The 27,737-nt window shown below is 36.3% G+C and overlaps 1 protein-coding gene across 5 annotated transcripts in view; it reads right to left on the bottom strand.

The window, feature by feature from the left end:
• GPATCH8 (G-patch domain containing 8) overlaps window positions 1-27,737 on the bottom strand; it is an 89,030-nt gene that overhangs the window by 19,025 nt on the left and 42,268 nt on the right. For 3 of the 5 annotated variants that reach the window (XM_065908488.1, XM_065908489.1, XM_065908493.1), the window contains 3 exons: window positions 22,754-22,821; window positions 21,290-21,376; window positions 1,813-1,956 (listed from right to left, as the gene is read on the bottom strand). In XM_065908488.1, coding sequence (XP_065764560.1) covers window positions 1,813-1,956; window positions 21,290-21,376; window positions 22,754-22,821 — 299 coding nt within the window. Of the gene's footprint in view, window positions 1-1,812; window positions 1,957-21,289; window positions 21,377-22,753; window positions 22,822-24,872; window positions 24,918-27,737 lie in introns of all 5 variants that reach the window. The other 2 variants (XM_065908491.1, XM_065908492.1) reach the window with 1 other exon arrangement.

Raw genomic sequence — 27,737 nt, 5'->3', positions numbered from 1 at the left:
AAATGAACCAGAGCTATAATAATTTTACTACGCTCAAACTGAGAGCACATCACTTAAAATCATCATCCATCCCATAAATTACTGTCAATGTGAATTTTATTAGTTTTGAAGTTTTTTCAGATTTAATTTGCCAATCTGTTTTGTTCTGACAGAATTTTTTTCCTGCTGAAAGCAAGTCAACACATGATTCAAGTTTGAATTACACTTCCTCATTCATTTTTTTCTAAGAAAGGGAAGTCAAGAAACTTCTTATCAACTAGAAATGTAACCTCTCTTAATGTTCTTTTGGTTTTAAGTTTCTTCTGGAGTCTTAACTTTTAAAAAATTTTTTATTTTATATTGGAGTATAGTTAATTTGTAATGTGTTAGTTTTAAGTATATAGCAAAATGATTTAGTTACACATATACATGTAACTATTCTTTTAATTTATCAAATATAATTCTTAAAGAAATCTCTTAAAGAAATTCTCATGAGCCCAAAATGATAAGACATATATTTAGATGCTAAATATCTTTATTAATTCCAGAAAACAAAACAAAAACAAAAAAATCTCCCAAATTTGACTTACACACATCAAAAAGCTAAAAAAAAAAACTATTGGATACAATAATTTGAATGCAATAAATTGGATGCAACAGTCACTGTAACATTTGTCTTTCTTGATATATGAGTCTTTGAAATAGTACGGTAATTGCTACTATGTCTTGTTCATATATATGCTCTCTTTATTTCTCTTCCTCAAATCAAGCAGAGCTGACAATATATTAAAACAATGTCCAAAGTTGCATATAAAGTTGAAAAGTCGTCTTCAATACAAGTCTATTAATGGTAGATTCTTAAATCTTAAACTGGTTAGGTGTGGTTAACTATAGAACAGATTGCTGCAAAAAAGTGGAAGACCACAACCAGCTTATAAACTATTTCTATGCTAGTAAAAGAAAACTTGGTCAAAGCTTGCCTTTTACATGCACTGAAATGGTTGGCTGGAAGAGGAAGCAAAGATCAGAAAAACGGTTCAACATGTCCAGCTTATAAGAGCACTTCAGCAATCAATGCTCATAAATCTTACAAATTTATCAAATATAACCACTGTGCCCCCGAAGACCTGGCAAGTTCTGCTAAAGTCACCTACGATCAAATGTCTCAAAATTCTTTAATAAGCCAGAATTGTCCTACAGGTTTAAAGACTCATTTCCTCTTTCTAAAATACCCCAAGGAAATTATTGCACCTTCTTTATGCTGGTAACTAGTTAGGAACAAATTACTTTTTTAAATCAATGAATGGGAAGAAAGAAAAAAAGGCCATTAAGAAGGTGTAATTCATTTTTCAGCAAGCTCTTCAACATGCAGCATCAGAATTTTTTGTTAAAATTACAATAGCATCTAACTTTATTTCCCTTCTCAAGATTTATCTATCTTACAAGGTATACCAAGTAACAAAATGACTTACTGATAGGAAATACCCAACACAGCATGAATTCTTCGATAACAGAAGATGAAATGACCAAAGCCTGAGATAACTGTTCAAAGTTTAACAAATTCAGGAACAGGGTGAAAGGGAAACAAATCTCCCAGTGATCCTTAGCTGAATTATCAAACTAAATGCAAATTTAGAAACCATTCAAAGCCAAAAATTTTGTGCATGAAGCTCACAGTTCTTCACTCTACAATCTTAGAAGGATGAGGTCTATGTCAGGACTTTTGTCACTGAAAAAAATTCAAGTCAGTCAGACAATCTCAGATAAAGACAGGCAGATACAAGAAACCACAGTCAACAGGTTTTGGGGTGTATACTCATAACTATTCCTCACCTGCTTGTGTGCATGATCATAGGAGTTGATATGGTTGTCAAATTCCTGGTGTTTCTGATACTGCTTATCACAGAGTTCACAGTAAAAGTTGGCTCTAAGGTCTTCCAATGCTTTGGCAATGGCCTTCTCTTTGTCAACATAATCCTACAGGAACCACAAAATAAAACAAACAAAAAAAATGAACTTGGTGAATGTTATAAAAAAGCAGTCTTATTGGAAAAGAGAAAAAGGGCTTTTCATAACATTTAATGGTACCAGTTAAAGTCAGATAGAACACAAGTAGCAATTTGGTGGGGTAATTAGTGTGTGATTATACTAAGAGCTGTCTTCAAATAAACAAAAGTCGAAAGACCTTAATTTCATCTTCGCTTTTGGCAGTCTGGTGGACTAGATACTGTGGCATCCCCTGCTCCTATCCCTGGCTAAAAGCCCCTCAACCAACCAGATATTAGATATCATAAAACACAATTTTCACTGTATTGCAGGAACCATAGAAAGAAAAGTAAATCCCAAGAGGGACAATCAAAGAAGAAAAAAAAAAAAATTTAAAAATCAGCTATGACCTGAAACTGAAATTAGAGCTGTGATAGGCAAGGGCTTGCCTTAGGACATACGGGTGACAACAGTGCTTAAGGTTTGAGCAAGGTGGTGCAGCTAAACCTGAGAAGCCTCACTAACAAGAAAAAGAACCTGGAAGTGGGCTGGAAACTTCGGCTTCTCTGGGTCTTGGCAGAAGGGATAAAAAATGTTCTCAGAAAGCATCTTCAATTTTGGTCCCAAATTTTTCCCTAGATTAGGATCAGCAAAACAGGAGTTGTAATCAAAGATTACTATGCACATAAAAGGAAATAAATCTATCACAAGCAAGAGTCACAAAAAATAATAACAGATTTAAGCCCCCAAGAACTCAGATTTTGGAATATTCTATTATAGAATATAAAGTAACTATAAAATGTTTAAAATATAAAATGGAATTACAAATATGAGCAAACATAAAACACTATTATAAAAAACAAAACAAGACCAAAAAACTATGCAAACTGCAGAAAGAACCAAATGAGATTTTTACAACTGAAAAACCTAATTGTAAAAATTCTTTTAATGAATTAACTATTTAGGGGATGGTCTAAAAGAGAGTCAAGAAACAGCTCAAATTAGATACAGCAGGGGTGGTGAAAATGTTCTGGAATTAGACTGCAGCAATAGCTGCATGACCTTGTGGAATATACTAAAAACCACTGAACTGTACAATTTAAAAGGATGAGTTTCATGGTAGGTGACCCGTATCTCAACTGATACAATGGCTGAACATTTTTCAGAAGTGACAAAAGACAGGATTTCACAGGTACACGAAGCACAAGGTAAACCACACAGGTTAAATAAAAAATAAGCACCTAATACTCGCTAGTGAAACTGTAAGTTATGGGATCAAAGACAATGAAATCATAAAACTACTCAGAAAAAAATTAAGGATCACCCATAATCAGACTGATAGCAGATTCAAAAGCAATTAAAAAAAAGATAGAAAATAGTATGCTTCAAGGTGAGAGAAAACATTTTTAATTGTATACCAAAAGAAAATTTGTTGAGAAATGATGAAATAAAGGCATTTCTAGATAAAAAGAGAATTTACCAACAGATTCATTAAAAAGGACCTTCCTAAAGCAGAATTTTCGAAATCATACGTTGTGACCCAATAGTGGGTCATGACATTGATTTAGTAGACTGTAACAAATAGAAATTTCATGCTGTGGAACTGCTGCAACTCAATATGCCAGAAAGTTTGGAAAACTCAGCAGTGGCCACAGGACTGGAAAAGGTCAGTTTTCATCCTAATCCCAAAGAAAGGCAATGCCAAAGAACGTTTGAACTACTGCACAATTCTCAGTACTCATCTGAGTACTGCACAATTCTACCGCACTCATCTCACACACATGACAGAAGTGACTTAGCAGCAGCAGCAGCACCACACACTAACAAAGTAATGCTCAACATTCTCCAAGCTAGGCTTCAACAGTACGTGAACCATGAACTGCCAGATGTTCAAGCTGGAGTTAGAAAGGGCAGAGGAACCAAAGATCAAAGTGCAACATCCGCTGGATCATCGAAAAAGCAAGAGAGTTTCAGAGAAACATCTACTTCTGCTTTATTGACTATGCCAAAGCCTTTGACTGTGTGGATCACAACAAACTGTGGAAAATTCTGAAAGAGATGGGAATACCAGACCACCTGACCTGCCTCTTGAAAAACCTATATGCAGGTCAGGAAGCAACAGTTAGAACTGGACATGGAACAACAGACTGGTTCCAAATAGGAAAAGGAGTATGTCAAGGCTGTATATTGTCACCCTGATTATTTAACTTATATGCAGAGTACATCATGAGAAACGCTGGGTTGGAAGAAGCATAAGCTGGAATCAAGATTGCTGGGAGAAATGTCAATAACCTCAGATATGCAGATGACACCACCCTTATGGCAGAAAGTGAAGAGGAACTAAAAAGCCTCTTGATGAAAGTAAAAGAGGACAGTGAAAAAGTTGGCTTAAAGCTCAACATTCAGAAAACTAAGATCATGGCATCTGGTCCCATCACTTCATGGCAAATAGACGGGGAAACAGTGGAACCAGTGTCAGACTTTATTTTTCTGGGCTCCAAAATCACTGCAGATGGTGATTGCAAGCCATGAAATTAAAAGATGCTTACTCCTTGGAAGGAAAAGTTATGACCAACCTAGACAGCATATTAATAAGCAGAGACATTACTTTGCCAACAAAGGTTCGTCTAGTCAAGGCTATGGTTTTTCCAGTGGTCATCTATGGATGTGAGAGTTGGACTGTGAAGAAAGCTGAGCACTGAAAAATTGATGCTTTTGAACTGTGGTGTTGGAGAAAACTCTTTTGAGAGCCCCTTGGACTGCAAGGAGATCCACCCAATCCATCCTAAAGGAGATCAGTCCTGGGTGTTCATTGGAAGGACTGATGCTGAAGCTGAAACTCCAATAGTTTGGCCACCTCATGCGAAGAGTTGACTCACTGGAAACGACCCTGATGCTGGGAGGGGTTGGGGGCAGGAGGAGAAGGGGACGACAGAGGATGAGATGGCTGGATGGCATCACCGACTCGATGGACATGAGTTTGAGTAAGCTCTGGGAGTTGGTGATGGACAGGGAGGCCTGGCGTGCTGCGATTCATGGGGTCGCAAAGAGTTGGACACGACTGAGTGACTGAACTGAACTGAACTGAACAACACAGAAGGGTGAGAAGGGGAAAGGAATGATACATGATTGCTTTGCTAGCCTTTTATAGCAGAGGAGATGCCATTACTCTCATGAGTAGCTCCTTCTAGTTAACAGACCTAAAGATAAATCTCATTGCAAAGGTTCTACAATCAGCTTTTTATTTGGTTTAGTATCTTTTGGACACTTTCAAAGCGTCTCTATCATCTAACATCTCTCTACCACTTCTCAAGTTGAGCTACTTAATTAGTAAGCAAGAAAAGGTTGCTATATTTTGTGGAAGGTCAGTACTGAACCAGTTTGGACAGACTAGTTAAGATTGAAAAATGAATATGTGGCACATTATGATGCCCAATTTTCCTGAAAACTAAGGTGCAGATATATGATCTACCATCTCTTCCTGTGAAATGTATTTTCATGAGACTTTGATTCAAAAGTGAGCCATACAAAAAGAAGTGCCAAGTGGAATCCATCTTCTAGCAATGGTGGCTGCAAAAGCATATTGATTACAAGAGATTCCTTATTGTATCTCAAGTCTTTCAATGGGAACCACATTCCTTCTTCCCTAAGTACTTTCTTTGAGATTTCTTTTAGATGAGTCTTTTGCTGGCAAATGGATTTTTTTAATCTGAAAATTTATATTTAATCTTTATTCTTAAAGATATTTTTGCTGGGTGTACAATTACAGGTTGATGGTTGTTCTGAGCATATTCAACATTCCATTAGATTGCATCAATAACAGAACTGACACCGTATTCTGATTTCCTTGTAACAGTTCTTCAAAGATTGTCTTTTATTTGATATTGTACAGCTTTACCAGGATGTGTCTATGTGTACGCTTCCTTTTTATCTTGCTCGAGAGATTCATTAGGCTTCCTGAATATGTAAGTTGTGTCTTTTATCCAATTCTGGGATTTCTTCTTTGAACACTGCCTCTGCCATTTTTCTTTCATTCTGGAACTCTATCTAAACACATTAGTTTTACATTCTTTACCATATAACTCATTTTTTTCATGTATTTTCCATTTCTCTTTTTTCTTGCCCTCCCTCTTTCCAGTTTTTGCTACATTCTTCAGATGTGTTACAATTCAAAATTCAACTTTGTGCAAAATGCTATTAAATCTTAAGTCTTGTGCCCTTCCTTATTCATAATCTCAATTCCTTAAAAAAAAAAATTTTTTAAACAAATCCATACTTTATTTATTTTTCAGTAAGTTTAAATCCTCGAAGAGTAGCAGCATCACACTGATTCTGGATCCAATGGCCTTAGCAGGAAAGATTGTTTCGGAATTGGTATGAACCATGTCTCCTTGAGTGTGAGTTATCCTTCACCAGATTACTCTGGTTTTGTTAGGCTTTTCACCAGGAGTCAGTGAGTTGTTCTTTGCTTTGCACACATAAGCACATCTCTTGCCTAGACAGAATTCAGTTTCATCTCAAGCATATACACCTTCAATTTTCAGGAGAGTTGTGTGGTTCCCTCTGGTTCCATAGATCCTGCTTATAGCCAGCAAAAATGGCCTTAGACCACAACCTTCCAGACGTATTTGTTGTTTTAGAAGTTCTATTCCCAGCAAGCCTCCAGAGTCCAAGATGGTTGAAAGAGCCCAATTTATTCTTAAACATACTAAATATGCTTGTCTTACATGCTTTAATCTGTGCTGACAATTTTAGTATCTTAAGTCTTAAGAGGTCTGACTTGTCTCTCTTTTTTCTTCCATTAATTCAAGCCCACAGTGTCTAGTTTCTCAGTTGGATTTATGATCTATGATCTCTTATTTGGGGAAGCTTTATCTAGGAGTTCTTTTCTCAAGTGTGTGACTAGCAGGATTTTAGTTCCCCATACAGGGACTGAATCTGGGCTATAGCAGTGAAAGCGCCACTGCACCATCAGGTAAATTCCCTTTACAGGAGTTCTTTGAGGCCTAAGTTGCTCCAGAGAAGTTTGAATTTTCTTCTTCCCAAGGGCCTGAGATCACTTTATCACATATTTCATTTGTTTTCAAAATGTCCCACTTTTTATTTTATGTCCCACTAAAAAAGAAAAAAACTTCTCAGTCATTATCTCTACTTTCTCCTACTAGGATTTTGAAAATATTGCATTAAACTGTTAGGATCTTACCCCATTGACCTTAGATACTCGTTGTGTTTGGTTTGTTTTTTTTTTAATGTTTTCTTTCAATTTCAGTTTGGATAATTTCTACTGACTTGCTTTCAATTTTACAGATTGTATCCTCTGCTGTGTTTAGTCTGCTGCTAAGTTCAATCTTCATCTCTGATACTGTAATTTTCCTTTCTCCCTGGGTATTTAATTCATTTTCATGACAATAACATCATCAATATGCTATAAATCTCCCAGTCCAACATTTCTTGCTGAGACCAACAAAAGAATGCAGCTATAAAGAGGAAAAGAAGTAGGGGAAGGGAAGGTGGGAAAAAAGAGAAGACAAAAAAAGATGGTAGATTTAAATCCAAGTATACTTGAAATCACTTTATCTATTACTAGATTCAATATTCCAATTAAGAAAGACTAGGAGCAAAAAAGAAATTAGAAGATAAACTGACTAGATAAAACACCCTTAAATAATCTAATTAAATACTGATTACAAAAGTTAATAGAAAAAGGGTGAAAAAAGATGCATTCTCTATGAATAGAAGGAAACTTCCTCAATCTGATAACGCTATCTATGAAAAACACCAGCTAACATCACACTTAAAGACTAAAAGCTTGCCCCCTAAAATCAGGAGAGAGACATCTGTTCCCTTCTAAGACAGTTATCTGCTTTTGCCATTTCACTGCTAAATGAGTTTAGCAAAGTTGTAGGATACAAGATAGGATACAAGATCAACATAAAAAATAACACTATCATAAAAAACTAGAATGTGTGTGTGTGTGCCTAGCCACTCAGTCGTGTCCACTCTTTGTGACCACATGGACTGTAGCCCACCAGGCTCCTCTGTCCATTGGGATTCTCCAGGCAAGAATATTGGAGTGGGTTGCCATGCCCTCCTCCAGGGGATCTTCTCAACCCAGGGAACTGAACCCAGGTTTCCCACACTGCAGGCAGATTCTTTACCATCTTAGTCACCAGGGAAGTCCAAGAATACTGGAGTGGGTAGCCTATCCCTTCTCCAAGGAAACTTCCCAAGCAAGGAATCAAACCAGGGTCTCCTGCATTGCAGGCAGATTCTTTACCAGCTGAGCTACATGGGAAGCCCAAAAAACCACAATACATAGGATTAAATTAACAAGAGAAATATAGAACTTAAACATTGAATTTGTATGGAAACACAAAGGACTCCAAACAGAGAGCTTAAACATTGAATGTGTAAGGAAACACAAAAGATCCCAAACAGTCAAAGCAATCTTGAGAAAGAAAAACAACTGGAGGAATCAGAGTCCCTGAGTTCAGACTATACTACAAAACTAGAGTAATCAAGACACTATGGTACTGGCATAAAAACAGAAATATAGATCAATGATACAAGATAGAAAGCCCAGAGATAAACCCAAGCACCTACAGTCACCTAATCTATGACAAAGGAGGCATATACAAGGGAGAAAAGACAGCCTCTTCAATAAGTGGTGCTGGGAAAACTGGACGACTCTAGGTAAAAGAATGAAATAAGAACACTATTTAACACCCTACACAAAAATAAACTAAAAATGGATTAAAGGCCTAAATGCAAAATCAGACACTATAAAACTCTTAGAGGAAAATACAGGGAAAACATTATTTGACATAAACCAGAGCAAGACCTTTTTGACCCACCTCCTAAAGCAAAGAAAATTAAAATAAACAAATGGGATCTAATTAAACTTAAAAGTTTTTGCATGACAAAGGAAATCATAAACAAGACAAAAAGACAACCCAGAGAATGGGAGAAAATATTTCCAAATGAAGTAACAGACAAAGGATTAATCTCCAAAATATACAAACAGCTCTTGGAGCTCAATATCAAAAAATGAACAAACAATCCAATCAAAAAATGGGTGGAAGACCTAAACAGACATCTCTCCAGGGGAGACATACAGATGGCCAAAAGGCACATGAAAAGATGCTCAACATCATTAATTATTAGACAAATACAAATAAAAATTACAATGAAGTATCATCTCACACAGGTCAGAACGACCATCATCAAAAAATCTACAAACAATAAATGCTGGAGAGTGGAGAAAAGGGAACCCCATTACACGTTGGTGGGAATGTAAATTGATATAGTCTCTGTGGAGAAGAGTACGGAGGTTCCTTAAAAGACTAAAAACAGAACTACCATATGACCCAGCAATTCCACTACTAGGCATATACCTTGAGAAAACCAAAATTCAAAGTGACACTTGTTCACTGCAGCCCTATTTACAAAAGCCAGGCAGGACATGGAGACAACCTAAATGTCCAAGGATAGATGAATGGATAAAGAGGTGGTACATATATACAAGTGAATATTACTCAGCCATAAAAAAGAACAAAATTGAGTCGTTTGTAGAGATGTGGATGGACCTACAGTCTGTCAAACTGACTGAAGTTAGTCAGAAAGAGAAAAACACCATATATTAGTGCATACATGTGGAATGTAAAGCAATTGTACTTCAGTTTTTAAAAACTGAAAGAAAGAAGATCTAAATAAATGAAAAAACATCCCATGTTCATGGATTGGAAGATTTAGCAATGTCAAGATGGCAATACTCCCCAAACCAATCTACAGATTCAACATAATCCTTATCAGAATCCCAGATGGGGGATTTCCCTGGCAGTTGAGTGGTTAAGACTCTGTGCTTCCAGACTTCCCTGATGGTCCAGCAGTTACGAATCTGCCTGCCAATGCAGGGGACAGGGGTTCAATCCCTGGTCCAGGAAAATTCCACATGCTATGGGGCAACTGGGCTCATGAGCCAGTGCCACAACTACTGGAGCCAGAGCGCCCTAGAGCCCGTGGTCTGAAACGAGAGAAGCCACCACAATGAGAAGCCCACACACCGCACCTAGAAGACCCAGCACAGCCATAAATAAACACATAATACATTTCTTTTTAATAAAATAAAATAAAATAAAAAAAAACTGCACTTCCAATGCAGGGGGCATGGGTTCAATCCATGGTCAGGGAACTAAGATGCCACATGCTGCAAGGTGCAGCCAAAAACAGAGTAAGTAAAAAGATTTAATAAATAAATAATGAAAGAACTGCAACTGCCTTCTTTGTAGAAAGTGACGAGCTTATTCTAAAATTCACACAGAACTGCAAGGGACCAAGAACAGCCAAAACAATCCTAAAAATGAATAAAGTAGAAAGGCTGACACTTCTCAATTGCAAAACTGGCTACAAAGCAACAGTAATAAGTGTGTTTCTCCAAAGGCATGTAGATCAATGGAATATAATTGAGAGGAAAAACCCCATATATTTATGGTTAACTGATTTTTGATGAGGTGCCAAGGTCATTCAATGGGGAAAAAATAGTCTTTTCAACAAATAATGCTGGGACAACTGTGTAGGCACAGGCAAAAGACTGAATTTGGACCCTTTCCTGTTAATTTTGACATGCAAAAATTAATTCAAAATATACCAAAGACCCAAAGCTGTAAGAGCTAAAACTATGAAACTCTTAGAAGGTGTAAAACATAGGTGTAACTTTTCATGGCCTTGGATTAGGCAATGGGTTCTTAAATTATGACATCAGAAACATAAGCAACGGAAGAAACAAAGATAAAATGGACTTCACCAAAATTTAAAACTATGAACAACAAAGGACATTATCAAGTGAAATGACAATAAAAAAAGGAAGAAAATACCTGCAAATCATACATCTGACAAAGGTCTCATTCCAGAATTCTTATAACACAATAAAATGACAATTAATAAAACACAGTCAAAAGACAGACCTCCCTGGTAGTCCAGTGGTTAATAATCCTCCTGCCACTGCAGGCAACACAGATTTGATTCCTGGTCTAGGCAGATTCCACATGCCACGGGGCAAATAAGCCTGTGTGGCACAACTACTGAAGCTCACACACCCTAGAGCTGGTGCTCCACAACAAGAGAAGCCACCACAATGAGAACCCCTTCCATCGCAACTACAGAGTAGCCCCCACTCAGACCCAGCACAGCCAAAAATAAAACAAATTAAACATTTTTTTAAATTTTAAGAAATAGTGTTATTTTTTAAAAATGCATGAAAGATCTGAATAGACATTTCTCAAAAAAACATCATTAGAAGGTCAATAAGCACATGAAAAGCTGCTCAACCAAAACCACAAGAAGATACTGCTATTTCATACCTGCTACAACAACTATAATAAAAAAGAAAATGAGTGTTTTATTGAAGAGAATGTAGATAAACTGTAACTCTCACATAGTACTGGTGGGAATGTAAAATGGTGCAACTATTTGTGGAAAAGACTGGTGGTTCCTTAAAAAGTTAAACACTGACTTACTATTTAACTAACAATTTCATTCCTAGGTATACACAAAAGAGAATTGAAAAATATATTCACACAAAAACTTGTACAAGATGTTCAAAGCAGCATTATCACAATAGCCAAAAAAGTGGAAACAACTCATATGGCCATTAACTGATGAATAACTAAATAAACTGCAGTATACTCATACAATGTAATATTATTCAGTCATAATTAAATTTAACATTTTACCATTATTAAACAATTTAATTATTAAATTTTAATATTATTAAACATTGTGATAATTATTATTTAATTATTATTAAAAAGGGAATGGCATTTTGATATATATTATTTACTTACATGGATGAACTTGGGAAACATAATGCTAAGTAAAAGAAGTCAGATACAAAAGGCCACATAATGAATGATTTATTAATAATTTACATGAAATGAACAGAATAGGCAAATCTATAGTGACAAAAAGTTGTTGCCAGGGGAAGGAGAACTGGTGGGGTGGGGGGGAAAATGAGGAATGACTGCTGAAGAGGATAAGGTTTCTTTTGGGAGTAAAGTAAATGTTCTAGAATTAATGGTGATGATTGTACAACACTGGGAATACGCTAAGTTACTAAACTATATATTACATATGGGTGAACAGCAGTAAAAGAAATCTACTTGAAACAACATAACTGAATGATAAACACAAAATTCAGAATAGTGCTTACCTCTCGGGAAGAGGAAGGAAATGGGATGGGATCATAAAGTTATTGATAATGTCCTTTTTCTTAAATAGAGCAGAATGTTAAACACAAGTATCTATAGTTGCTTTTTATATCTTACACATATTTGCTAAATATCTTATCAATATTGATACTAAGGGTATCAAAATAGGACAGCATTTTTTTTCCCCATTAAAAGTGTAGTAGAGATATTTGGCTTTAAAATGTGGTAGAGCTATTTGGCTTTAAAACTACGTACAACTTTCACACACACACACAAAAAAAGAATAGAAGGCAGTTGAGTGTAGACTATTCTTTCAAAAATAGTAGCTGCAGTGACTAAGAGTCAATAGAGTGAAGTTTATTTTGGTTTTAGTGGTTCCTTTCCCCTAAGAATGTGTGAGTATGTTTACTGGTGATAGGAAATGAATAAGTCTGCCAACATAAGAAAAAGATGCAAACTTCTTGATAAGACAGAGAGGATTAGGATCCAGAATTCAGATGTAGGTAAGAACTTCATTTGACAAATGATGAAAACGAGGGAAAAACGATGGGAGCAGACAGACCAAAGTTTGATGGGAGATTTATAGGTAGATTTATAGGTAGATTTATAGGTAGAAGAAGGCACTCTCATTTGATAGTCTAAATTGTCTCTACGCTTCCTACTAGGAGTAAGAAAAGATGCAAGAAGGACAAAGGTAGCTGAGGGAAGGTGAGAGCTTGAGGATCAATGTTTGAGAATGACAGTCTGAACAGACTAAGAGGAAGATAAAGCATGAAAGGATTCCTTGGCAGTTCTGAGAGGCCACTGAGTTGGCATTAGTCCCAGACTATACTACTGCAATGATGTAGAAATGAAGGATGCAAGTATTTGTACTGAGTGGAGACAGGTTCTTGGTAAGCAGGCATGACAAGAAGGATTAGGAAGAAAGGAAGCTGTAATTGAAGTGTTGAGAGGAGGAAAAAATCAATCTGTGGTGTTCAAGAACTATAAATTAAGGAGTGGCTAAGTTGCTAAAGTCAAGGTTCCAAGGTCATGTGAAGGTGAAGAACAAATATGAAATAAAAGAGTGAAACATCAAGAAAGGGAGAGGGTTTCAAAAGCTGTGTAATTCAAAGTTGATCAGATTTCTGAGTAAAAAAAATCTGATCAATAAAATGAGAATAAGTAATTCCTGTTCTATCTTTACAAAGTTCAAAAGTGAAATAATTTCTTGGTCAGGAGAGAAAGGGTCTCAAAATATAATGCAAAATTTAAGGTGGTTGTGTACTACTCGATATTTCATTTATTAGTTACTTGATAACTTTTACTTGAAAAACAATAAAAATGCATTCTCTAAAATGCTTATATTCCTGACTCTATCAAATGAGATGACAATCAAAACTCCAAACTACACAAGGAAACAAATCACTGTGAGAAAGTTAGAAACAGCAAATTACAAAAACATTTATGAAGTACTACAGATAATAGAGACTTGAAAGAAATTATAAAATAAAGAAAATTTATAATGCTTTAAGAAAAAAAAAAGGCAGAAATAGTAACCGAAAGGCGAAAGTTTCATTTTCAAAAAAATTGGCAATTTGGGGGGAGAAGTATCAAAAAGATATTTTAAAAGGCATGGATTCTCAATACAGTTGTTTTTAAAGAGGTCACTGAAATATAATAAAACTATTTATAAATATTAATTTTAGAATATACATGGTAGGTATATAAGTATTCAGTGTATAGATCTTTCAATTTTCCTGTATGCTCAACAATTTTCATTATAAACTATCACTGAAATGAAAATAAGTAAAGGATAAATTAGGTACAACTAGAAGAGAAAATCCTCTATACTGTCTTCTAAACTCTATGTTTTTCCCTTTTTACATTTAAATCTTTAATCCATCTGTAGTTGATTACTGTAAAGCATGGAGGTACAGCCTCTTCCAACAACACAAGAGAAAACTCTACACATGGACATCACCAGATGGCCAATACCAAAATCAGACTGATTATATTCTCTGCAGCCAAAGATGGAGAAACTCTACACAGTCAGCAAAAACAAGACTGGGAGCTGACTGTGGCTCAGATCATGAATTCCTTATTGCCAAATTCAGACTTAAACTGAAGAAAGTAGGGAAAACCACTAGACCATTCAGGTACGACCTAAATCAAATCCCCTGATTATACAGCGGAAGTGAGAAATAGATTCAAGGGATTAGATCTGATAGACAGAGTGCCCGAAGAACTATGGATGGAGGTTCGTGACATTGTACAGGAGACAGGGAGCAAGACCATCCCCAAGAAAAAGAAATGCAAAAAAGCAAAACGGCTGTCTGGGGAGGCCTTACAAATAGCTGAGAAAAGAGAAGCAAAAAGCAAAGAAGAAAAGGAAAGATATACCCATTTGAATGCAGAGTTCCAAAGAATAGCGAGGAGAGATAAGAAAGCCTTCCTCAATGATCAATGCAAAGAAATAGAGGAAAACAATAGAATGGGAGAGACTAGAGATCTCTTCAAGAAAATTAAAGATACCAAAGGAACATTTCATGCAAAGATGGGCACAATAAAGGACAGAAATGGTATGGACCTAACAGAAGCAGAAGATATTAAGAAGTGACAAGAAACCTAGATGCCCATCAGCAGACGAATGGATAAGGAAGCTGTGGTACATATACACCATGGAATATTACTCAGCCATTAAAAAGAATTCATTTGGATCAGTTCTACTGAGATGGATGAAACTGGAGCCCATTATACAGAGTGAAGTAAGCCAGAAAGATAAAGACCAATACAGTATACTAACGCATATATATGTAATTTAGAAAGAGGGGAACGATAACCCTATATGCAAAACAGAAAAAGAAACACAGATGTACAGAACAGACTTTTAGACTCTGTGGGAGAAGGCGAGGGTGGGAGGTTTCGAGAGAACAGCATCGAAACATGTATATTATCTAGGGTGAAACAGATCATCAGCCCAGGTTGGATGCATGAGACAAGTGCTCGGGCCTGGTGCACTTGGAAGTCCCAGAGGGATCAGGTGGAGAGGGAGGTGGGAGGGGGGATCGGGATGGGGAATACATGTAAATCCATGTCTGATTCATGTCAATATATGACAAAAACCACTACAATATTGTAAAGTAATTAGCCTCCAACTAATAAAAATAAATGGAAAAAAAAAAAAAGAAGTGACAAGAATACACAGAAGAACTACACAAAAAAGATCTTCATGACTCAGATAATCACAATGGTATGATCACTCACCTAGAGCCAGACATTCTGGAATGCAAAGTCAAGTGGGCCTTAGGAAGCACCACTACAAACAAAGCTAATAGAGGTGATGGAATTCCAGTTGAGCTATTTCAAATCCTAAAAGATGATGCTGTGCAAGTGCTGCACTCAATATGCCAGCAAATTCGGAAAACTCAGACTGGAAAAGGTCAGTTTTCATCCTAATCCCAAAGAAAGCCAATGCCAAAGAATGTTCAAACTACCGCACAATTGCATTCATCTCACACACTAACAAAGTAATGCTCAAAATTCTCTAAGCTAGGCTTCAACAGTAGGTGAACTGTGAACTTCCAGACATTCAAGATGGATTTAGAAAAGGCAGAGGAACCAGAGATCAAATTGCCAGCATCTGCTGGATCATCGAAAAAGCAAGAGAGTTTCAGAGAAATATTTACTTCTACTTTATTGACTATGCCAAAGTCTTTGACTGTGTGGATCACAACAAACCGTGGAAAATTCTTCAAGAGATGGGAATACCAGACCACCTGACCTGCCTCTTGAGAACTCAACATTCAGAAAAGTAAGATCATGGCATTCGGTCCTATCACTTTGTGGCAAACAGATGGGGAGACAACGGAAACAGTGATAGACTTTATTTTCTTGGGCTCAAAATCACTGCAGATGGTGACTGCAGCCATGAAATTAGAAGACACTTGCTTACTCCTTGGAAGGAAAGTTATGACCAACCTAGACAGCATATTAAAAAGCAGAGACATTACTTTGCCAACAAAGGTCCATCTAGTCAAAGCTATGGTTTCTCCAGTAGTCATGTATGGATTTGAGAGTTGGACATAAAGAAAGTTGAGTACCGAAGAATTGATGCTTTTGAACTGTGGTGTTGGAGAAGACTCTTTTGAGAGTCCCTTGGACTGCAAGGAGATCCAACCAGTCTATCCAAAAGGATCAGTCCTGACTATTCATTGGAAGAACTGATGCTGAAGCTGAAACTCCTATACTTTGGTCACCTGATGAAAAGAACTGACTCAGTTGAAAAGACCCTGATGCTGGGAAGGATTGAGGGCAGGAGGGTAAGAGGAAAGAGGATGAAATGGCTGGATGGCATCACCGACTCAATGGACATGAGTTTGAGTAAACCCCAGGAGTTGGTGATGGACAGAGAAGCCAAGCCTGGCAATGCTGCAGTCCAGAGGGTCGCAAAGAGTCAGACACAACTGAGCAACTGGACTGAACTACACTGATGGGGGTAGAAGTTCAAAGTCACTATTTCCCATATGGATAACCAACGGTCTCAGAATCATTTACTGAAAAACTCATTCTTTTCCCCACTTATTTGTAATATCACCTTTCTCTTATTAAATGGTCTAATATGTAAGGGTCAGCATCTGGGCTCTCTTTTCTGTTCCATTGGCCTATCCTTGTGCCAATATCACATCTTAATTACTGTAGCTTTCTATTTTATACTTTAAGAATGCTTTGACTATTCTTGAGCCTTTACACTTCCATATAAATTCTGGAATCAGCTTATCAAATTCCATACAAAATTTTGTTGGGATTTCTATTTGACTGATTTGAATATACAGGAAGATTGAGGGAAAACAAATGCCTTTATAATACTGGATTTTTAAATTCATGACCATAATAAAAAATCTCATTTTAAAAATCTATTGTTCTTTAATGCCTCATTGAAAATAATGCTTCAGAATTTTTCTCTTAAGTCTCCCACATCTCATTAGATCTATACTCAAATGCTTCATATACTTCTTTGCTATTACAACTGATGACATTTCGTTATCTCCAGCTTCTAATTCTCCATTGTTGATATGCAGATGCCACCCCTTGGTGGCTCAGATTCTTGGTAAAGAATCTGCCTGCAATGCAGGAGACCCAGGTTCAATCCCTGGGTCGGAAAGATCCCCTGGAGAAGGAAATGGCTACCCACTCCAGTACTCTTGCCTGGAAAATGCCATGGACAGAGGAGCCTGGCAGGCTACAGTCCATATGCAAATTCAAATTTGATTTTGTATCAAGCCTCCGCTAAACTCTGTTATTTGTAACTCATCTGTAAATTCTCTTGGATATCTCTGAACATAATCATAGCTACAAACAAAAGACAGTTGTCTCTCCCTTTCATCTTATATATTTGTTTCTACCTGTCTGCCTTACTGCCTTGCTGCTTAAGACTTCAAGCACAATATTTAATGGAAACAATGACAACAGGCATCCCTGTCATGTTTCCCTATCTCAAAAGGAAAGTTTTCAACTTTTCAATATTAAGTATGATGTTTCTTGTACAGTTTTTGTAGGCATTCCATCTGGTTAAAAAAGGTCCTTTCTTGGTCAGGTAGACAAGACGTTACATCACGAACGAATGCTCTATTAAGATGATAACATAGTTTTCTCTCTTTAGTCACTTAACATGGTTGACTATATAAACTGATTTTAACATTAAATCAATCTTACATTCCTGCGATAACTTAGTTATGGTATATCCTAAATTAGTTCTGGTATTTAAAGATTTGCATCTGTAACCTATGTGCAGGGCAGGAACAGAAACTCAGACATAAAGAACAGTATTATGGACACAGTGGAGGAAGGAGAAGGTGGGACGAGTTGAGAGTAACACTGAAATATATACATTCAGTTCAGTTCAGTCACTCAGTCGTGTCCGACTCTTTGTGACCCCATGGACTGCAGCACGCCAGGCTTCCCTGTCCATCACCAACTCCCGGAGTTTACTTAAACTCATGTTCATTAAGTTGGTGATGCCATCCAACCATCTCATCCTCTGTCGTCCCCTTCTCCTCCTGCCTTCAATCTTTGCCAGCATCAGGGTCTTTTCAAATGAGCCAGCTCTTCACATCAGGTGGCCAAAGTACTGGAGTTTCAGCTTCAACATCAGTCCTTCCAATGAACATTCTGGACTGATTTCCTTTAGGATATACATCACCATGTGTAAAATAGCTAGCTAATGGGAAGTTGCTGTGTATCACAGGGAGTTCAGTCTAGTGCTTTGTGACAAACCAGAGGGGTGTCAGATGGGGTGAGAGGTAGGAGGGAGGTTCAAGAGGGAGGGGACAAATGTGTACCTATGGCTGATTCATGCTGACGTCTGGCAGAAACCAACCAACACTGTAAAGCAATTATCCTTCAATTTAAAAAAGTTTAAAAAAAGAAAAAAAATTTTAAAAATCTGCATTTGTGTTATATGTCATATAATTAACTGTCCTTGTGAGGATTTATCTTCAAGGTGCTACTTTCTGTTGTTTTTTATAGTCACTAAGTCATGTCCGACTCTTTTGTAATCCCCATGGGCTACAACCTGCTAGGCTCTTTCTGTCCATGGGATTTCCCAGGCAAGAATACTAGAGTGAATTGCCATTTCTTTCTCCAGGGGATCTATGGTACTAGTATCTTTCATTAAACGAGCTAGGATTTTTTCTTCATTCTCAATTCCCTGGAAGATCAGGAATAGCTGCTGTTCAATGCCGAAGTTATTTCTTTTATGATTTTTGATAGAATGCAGTAGTGGTTATTTGGGCTGTATGGAAAGATTTTTCACTACATATTTAACTTATATAATTTATACATGTTATAAGATTACTGAGGTGTTCCATTTCTATTCAAGTCTATTTTAGGGAGTTACATATTTTAAGAATTTGTCTACTTAAAACTATCTTTACATTCAAAGAACAGTTATCCATACTACTTTTGTTTTACTGCCTGCCACATGTACAATGATATCCTCTCTTTTCATTATTGATATTGATTTTCTATGTTCTTTTCTTTCTTAATATCACCACAAGTATGTCAAAGAACAAACTTTTGGATTTGTTGTATATTTGTTTTCTGTTTCATTCTTTTTTTGTTCTTATCATTATCTTCATTACTTCTTTTTTTTAACATTCTTTGGGTTATTTTGCTATTCTTTTGCTAACCTCCCAAGAGAAACATTTACTTCATTTATTTCCTGCCTTTCTTTTAAAGGTAAGCATTTAAGGGCATGTATTTGCTATAAAATATCATATTTCTTTAGCTTACCTTACAGATTTTGATGTGTAACATTTCTATCTTTCAGTCCAAAACATTTTGCAATTACTATTGTGATTGCTGCTTTTACTGGCAGGATAAATAAAAATGTATATCTTAATTTTGAAAGGTTTTAAAAAACTTTTTAAAAAGCTAATTGTTTTGTGGCTTGATAACTTGATTTTCCAGGTGGTGCTAGTGGTAAAGAATCCGCCTGCCAATGCAGGAGACACAAGAGAGGTGGGTTTGATCCCTGGGTCCAGAAGATCCCCTAGAGGAAGAAATGGCACCCTACTCCAGTATTCCTGACTGCAAAATTCCACGAGAAGAGCCTGTGCTGGACATGAGAAAAAAAGCGCGCACACACAAACAAAACTTGACTTCAGTTCTCTGAAATCTGTTCATACTTTATGACACCAAACATGGTAGAAAAAATTTTTTTGTTTAAATAAATGTTTCATATACATTTGAAAGTTGCTATTTTCAAAGTGATTGGATACACAGCTCTATAAAAGCATTAGGTGAAATTTGTTAAATGTGTTGTTCCAATCTTCCAAACATCCTTGCAGATATTTCTTTCCTCTACTTTTATCAATTACTGAGAGATATATATTAAAATCTCCCATTACTGTGATAGATTTAACATTTCTACTTGTAGTTCTGTCAGTTTTTGCTTTATACATTTTTTTTTAAATGGTAGAACAGGTTTTTAAAAATGAATCCCTTTTCTTTCTGCTCACCTTAAATACCAAGACCAAAATCAGTTTATATATGATAATTTTCACTAAATCTGTTTCTTACCTTCAAATTTACCTATTTCATAGTAGAGACTGAACTTACTAAAACATCTTAAAAGGCAAATACCTTTTATCAGAAGGCAAATACCAAATAACAGAAATTTATTACCAGGGGCATCATGCATACACATCCGAGTACTCAGTGCTAGCTAACTCAATAGGGGCGGTTAGAACTTGAGCTTATACGCATCTTAACAAAGTAACAATAACTTCTTAGAGAAGTGAGAAGACAAAGGAAAAGTACTTTGAGTTTTTAGAGCAGCAAATGGGGAACTAATGGAAGATAAGGGTTAGTAAAGGTTTGCTTCCCTGTTGGTGCTAGTGGTAAAGAACCTGCCTGCCAATGCAGGAGACATGAGATGCAGGTTCAGTCCCTGGGTCGGGAAGATTCTCTAGAGGAAGAAATGGCAACATACTCCAGTATCTTTGCCTGGAGAATCCCAAGGACAGAGGAGTCTAGCAGGCTACAGTCCACAGGGTTGCACAAAGTAGGACATGACTGAAGCAACTGAGCACACAGCACGATAGAGGTTTGCTATGTAGATCTCTCTGGTGCCCATCTCTGGGCTGATGATGGTCTAGAACTGTCTCTGGTGATTAATTTCTATCCTCCTGGTAGAGAAGGGAAGGGGGATGCTTTGGTGAGTCATTTTGAAAGCTAACTTATATTCTAGGCTACAGTTTTCTATTACTATCAGCTTAAAAAGGAAGATACTAAAGTTCTCAATTGTTATTCTTTAAACACCTCATCCATTAAAAAAGGAAAAAAAGGCTTATCAATAGGTACCAAGCTCTCAAAGGACTCACCAATTCTTACTATTATTACCTAATGTATTCCAGGCATTGTTTTCAAACACTAATGTAATCTCCACAACAGACATACAAAGTGGTTGTTATTATTGTCTCTATAGTTTTTACAGAAGTAATAAATAACAAAAACCTGAGGACTAAGGCTAATCAACACCAAATGGCAAACAAATATTGTTGTCAAAGGATTGTTTTCACCAAAATGAGTATCTCAGTGTGAAAGCCCCACTGGCAAGAATGGTTTCATTTAAGTACCTTGTACTTCTGCCTCAGTTCTTCCGTGTCTTCTTTTTCTACTTCTAGGACACGGCGCCGTTCGGTAGCATCTTCAGCATAATCAAGCTTAACAAAAGTAGGTACAATTAGTCTTAATTGCCACAGTAAAAAAGTCATTTACACAACTACAGTACTATAAGAAAATAAAAAACTGCAATTTGCTCAACTACCTCTTGCTTTATTGTCACACCACAGGGAAAAAACATGCAAAATAGTTCATTAATCCTTTCATGCTGGTGGTTCTCAACAGGCATACTTGATGATAACAGACTTTACTTCAACGTTCAATGCTAAAGACTTAGCAGTAAATGGAGCATAATATTTCAAGCAATGAAAAGAAGGTATCACAGATGAGAGCAGTACATAGCTTTATTGTTGTTCAGTCACTAAGTATTGTCCAACTCTTTGCAACCCCAAGAACTGCAGCAAGCCAGGCTTTCTTGTCCTTCCCCATCTCCCAGAGTTTGCTCAAACTCATGTCCACTAAGTTGATGATGTCATCCAACCATCCCACCCTCTGTCGCCCCTTCTCCCTTTGCCCTCAATCTTTCTCAGCATCAGGGTCTTTTCCAATGAGTCGGCTCTTCACATCAGGTGGCCAAAGTACTGGAGCTTCAGCATCAGTCCTTCCAATGAATATTCAGGGTTGATATCCTTTAGGATTGGTTGGTTTGATCTCCATGCTGTTCAAGGGACTCTCAAGAGTCCAGCACCACAGTTGGAAAGCATCAATTCAGCGTGCAGCCTTCTTCATGGTCCAACTCTCACATCTTTACATGACTACAGGAAAAACTATAGCTTTGACTACATGCACCTTTGTTGGCAAAGTGATGTCTCTTCTTTTTAATATGCTCTTTAGGTTTGTCATAGCTTTCCTTTCAAGGAGCAAGCTTCTCTTAACTTCATGGCTGCAGTCACCGTCCACTGAAAATAAAATCTGCCACTGTTTCCATTTTTTCCCCGTCTATTTGCCACGAAGTGATGGGACCAGATGCCATGATCTTAAGTTTTTTGAATGTGAGTTTTAAGCCAGTTTTTTTCACTCTCCTCTTTCACCTTCATCAAAAGGCTCTTTAGTTCCTCTTCCATTCGGCCACTAGAGTGGTATCATCTGCATATCTGAGGTTACTGACACAGCTCTGTAGGGGCAAAGCTTCTACCACAACAAATATTTTAAGATTTGAGCTACAGAGCCTACTGAAATGAGCATAAGGGCCTGGGTTTAAGTCTGATCTTGTCTTGTGGCATAATGCTGAGGCAATCACTCACTTCTTTATAAAAGGGGCATTATTTGCCACCTACCTACCTCAAAGACAGCACTACATGAGAATATAAAATAAATTTTAATTTTCCCTCAAAAATATTAATATTACACATGAATTTTGGAATTAGTATCCATTTTAAATACCCCATAAAACAAGTCAACCAATGAGATGAATTTACCTCCATTTCCATGCGACCCATGCCCATGACATCATACTTGACGACGATTGGAATGGGATCTGTTCTCCCTGTAACAGGAACATATAATCAAGGTGAGATGTAAGGCTAAGTCAACATTTCACTTTACACATTGGGTTTGGGTGGTTAGAGATCTTGCCTTGGAGTGCAGAGACCAGAAAGCTACAGTGAACCAAACACAAGCCATTCTCACAGCTTACAACCAAACCTACCTCTCCAGTTTAAGCCCAACTAACCACCTCAGTTGACCTTCCAGTTGGGGATGATTCCAGATTACTAAAGCAAAATTAAATAAATAATGCAAAGCATTTCTACACAACGGCACCAGGAAGTTTAAAATCAAAAACACCTGAAATTCCTTTTTAAAAAACTCCCAAATAACTTTCCATCAAGAATCCCTTCACGCTTACTGTTCACTGACATTTTCCCACACACACTTTTAAAACTGGTAATAAATATGTCAACTGACATGTTTAAATCGGAAGAGCACAGTTTCAAATATGACACAGGAAAATTCAATAACTGCAACTCAGAGTGTTTAATATTTCTTTGTATTCAAAAGATGCTTTACAATTAAATGAAGGGGTAAAAATAATTAAAAGGAATGCAACAGTTAGTTGCCCTGAGGAAAAAATAGTTTTACTTTTAAACTGGTGCTCTAAGGTCCCATTTTTCCAGAGTGGATTTAACACTGACTGCGGCAATCAGTAAGCTGTGAAAAGGACTAGTTGCGAAGAAAATTGACTTTCAACTAATTGATCTATGCTGGAGATTTTTAAAAATGTATATTTAATCCACTCATAACCAGCCAAACAAAGCAAAATGGGGCAGACAAGCACTTTACTACCACAGCTGTTTTACATCACAACTTGCGCTGTTTATTGTGATGTAAGCCCACTGAAAAGAGGACTTACCTTATCCGTTGTATACCTTTAGTGAAAAAACACAATGTTTACTTCCCTCATCATTTCACTCAGGCTGGTGTAAACAATTGTTTTTTTATTTTTGTTTTTTTTTTTGGTTATACACACATATATATTATACCTTTGGGCTAAAAGTTGAGTTTTGTCAGGCTAAATCTGAGATATTAGCAAAATTGAATTTGGGGGGTAAAAAAAAAGCAGTAAATGCCACGCCCATGACTAGGATTAGTCCCAGAGGGAAAAAAAACTGTTTCCAAAGTGACCAGCAACCACTTGAATCTAGTTGCTCTGTATTTGTGGGATTGATTTTTGTTTCAAAAAGAAATGAAAAACAAATTCAGAAGTTTAATTACTTATCACCAATCTCCCATTATTGCTTTTAAACAATAAGCAGCTAATCGAGAATTATCACATGAAAAAAAAAATTTAAGTAAGTAAAGAACATCTCACACCAGAAAAGAGAACAGAGTTGTAAACAGTCTTATTTTAGATACTATCAAAAACTGCCAGTTAAACAGAATAAAAATGCACTACTACCTTATGCCCAATGGTATAATAAATAAAAGCAGTGACTGCAATCTTTAGCAAAAGGACCAAATTAAGACAGGTTATAAAAATGACTTCCTAGGTGCAGTATCACTTTCATAACGTCTCAATCAGGGATTTACTGGTAAAAACAAACAGTCCAATGAAAGAATTGAAAAGAAATGTCAAAGTTATTTTTTTTTGTTTTGATATCTTTTTTGATCTGTCAGAATTTGCTTTGTTAAGAATCAAGAAAATTTTGGTAGAAATTCATTACCTCTGTAAACCCCTGTTATAAACTCTGCATTAGTACTTTTGCCTTCTAAGGCAGTCAAAGTTTGTTTTAATTTATTTATAAATTGCAGTAGCAAGTGCTAGTGCCCATTATACTGTGGGGAAATCAAGTTTTTACAGTACCAGAATTTAATGTTTTAACTGATTTTTTTTTTTTTTTTTGCAATTCTAACACAAACAGATACATCCCTTCTTAACATTACCCTTTAATGAACAAGGATCAGACAAGTTGCATAAGGAAAGGAAAGGAAAATGAAAAAGACCAAGCAGAAGGATGAAGGCTACAACAGAGAAAGTAAGCCTAACATATTGGTGCACTGATGACAAAGGAGTAATTCAGTCTGAAAATAAAAAATTACCACTGCTAAGTTTACCATCACCACAACAAGTCCAGGATCATAATGCTGTAAAAAAGAAACACCATTTGTTAGGCAGAAACCATTAGGGTAGGAAACAGGCCTTCTAGCAGGCAGACAGGATGGGGTAAAGTAACAAATTGGGCTTTGTCCCTCCCCCAATTTCAGCTGGGGACACAGCAAGGACACTTTGCGCTACCACAGTTTTCATACCGGTTGGATCAGGGTATGAGATTCTTGTACTGCTACTTGAGAACATGAACAACCTCTTCTACAACAATGCAGGGGTTGGGGGGAAGGTGGGAGAAAGTGAGAGAACTATCTCTCGCTTCCAATCTCTCATTTAACTACTCATTCTGTTAAATCAATACTCAAGGCCCAAGGTGGGACTTGTTCCTTAAGGAAATAACATCAAAGACAGATCATCAAGTGATTATCAAGTCATTGGCTGCACTAAAAGAACTCTAAGAGGACTGTCTCGTGGAGGGGATCATCAAGACCTCACTATAATAAATAAAAGGTCTGGAAAATAACCTTAGATTTTCAGTGCTTGGAAAACTGGCACATTTGAGTTCTGTTATGAATGAATAAAACTTTTGAGGTAGACTTCCTTAGAACTATGTTTCCTTTTAATGAACTCTTCCCAAGCCCACCAACATCTTTCTGCACACAATAAAGCCAAACTTTGAAGAACACCAGGAACTCCAGAGAAATTGGCGTCCAAAGGCCTGTCACATTTACAATTAGTCCACTCAGAGAAATCAGTCTGGCTTTAAAAATAATCTGAAGGTAACATTGCTGCCTCCGCCAAGTAGTAATTTTTTTTTCATTAGAGGTTCCAGACCAAGGAAAAATTCCACTGGGAAAAGATACTGAAGAATACATACATGAAGAGGCTGCAGTATTTAAAAAAAAAAAAAAAACTCTCATTTATTCATTTGTGATCAATGATAAATCCTATGATAAAGAACACTACTGTGGCATACCTGAGTAACAACCTATACTGATGATTTTTCAATGGTAAGTAGCAAAGGAATGTTTGCTAATATAATAATCCCCTAGAAAACTCAATTTCTTTTTAATACAAATTGAACTAAATCCAGTTTCTCTTATTTCTTGGTTTCTCTTAACAGGGACGAGTATTTCTTAAAATACATTAAAATAAGAACATTTTGTTGTTTATTTCATTTCAAAGGAAGCAACTTCAACCAGAACACTAAATACTTTCCTTAGAAGAAACTGTCCTCTTCAGCCAAAGATCTATATATGGATACTCTGACTGATCTAGCTGACAGGACATGGGTGGGGAAAAAAAACATACTACTCATAGAAAATTCTACTATCAGTATATTCATGTGAGGGGGAAAAACTGATATTCATATTTTCTAAATAAAAACTTTAAATATATATATATATATATACAAGTATTGAATCATTATACTGTATATCTGAAACCAAAATAATATTCTATATCAACTGCACCTCAATAAAAATTTTTTTAAAGAGATGGAAAAAACTTTTAATGAGGTTTCATTGATCAACTGGTACTGTACACTCTATATTTTAGAAGGTAGGCTTACTTCTACAATGACACATGTGCTAAAATACTCATATACACATCTCTTGCTAAAACGTAAAGGTATTATAACTTATATTAACTGAAGAGAGAATAAGGCTAAATATGAAAATTCACTGATTGCTTACAGCCACAGTTTCTGAGAATGAGCCCTTCCATTAATCAGTTTTGATTTTGAAACACTTTAGGATACTCCAATCTACAAAACTGGCCCAAAGAACTGAGCTATAGAGAAATTTTTTTTTTTTTTAAACAAACTCCAGGAAAAGGACAACTGGGGAAAAAATAGTCAAGAACCATAATCTGGTAAACAGCACATTTCACAAACAGAAGACACATGACTTCTCTACAGAAACAAATTAGAAATGAAGAAGTTTCCAAAGTAATTAAAACTGTTTCTGGACAGTCAGCAGATAAGATAACACTACAATTTACCTCTGCTGCCTGTTCCTTTGCTGAGATTCATCCAACAAGAAATAATTATTGAGTTGTTTCTACATACCAGGCATTACTGGAAGGCTTTGGGCATATTTTTTATGACAGTAATTAAAACAAAGTCCTATACCCCATGAATTATCTATAATTAGGCAAAATAATCTTACCAATATAAACTTATGGCATGAGGGAGTAGAAAATAACATTTGTGGACGCAATGCATGTATGGTTCAAAAAGCCTTACAATGTCTAACGTCTTTCAAAGAAGTCTAAAACTGTTTTCAAAGTCTGACCCTAATGAGGCAGAAGTAAATATAAAAGCCATCGGAAAGCCACAAGTTCTATTTCTAAAAAGCCGCTAAACTGATAAAAGCCAAGAATCTGACCTGACACCTTAAATTTATTTCTTACTTTAAGCAACTCAAATATATATGTGAAAATCAAGAATAATACAAAATTAGGATGGTGACTATTCTCTGATTTGTAAAACTACTCAAAGTAAGACTCTATAGTAAGCTATGTTAGTGTGTTTATTTATTTATTTATTTTTTTGTTAGTGTGTTTAAATATAATTTCATTCATTTAAAAAAACAGTGATTACATACAACTTTCAGAAATACTTCCTGGGTAAAAAGTGGTGTATTATTTCCAAACCAAAGCTTTACTTCTGCAAATTTCTCCTTAAAATAAGTCTTCAGGAGCATAAAAATAATGATCACTTTCAGCATCACTTAGATATCTACTTCTTAGTAAACACCAAGTATATTAATTATACCCTATGAGTATACCCTTTAAGTTTTTTTTTTTTTTTTTTAAAGAATTCCTACTCAAAATAGAATCCAAATTCTCTAGTGCTA

This window comes from Muntiacus reevesi, chromosome 18 (genome assembly GCF_963930625.1).
Source record: "Muntiacus reevesi chromosome 18, mMunRee1.1, whole genome shotgun sequence".
Classification (NCBI taxonomy): Eukaryota; Metazoa; Chordata; class Mammalia; order Artiodactyla; family Cervidae; genus Muntiacus; species Muntiacus reevesi.
Note: the sequence above shows the minus strand (reverse complement) of the source record. Positions and strands in the feature narration are given on the sequence as shown.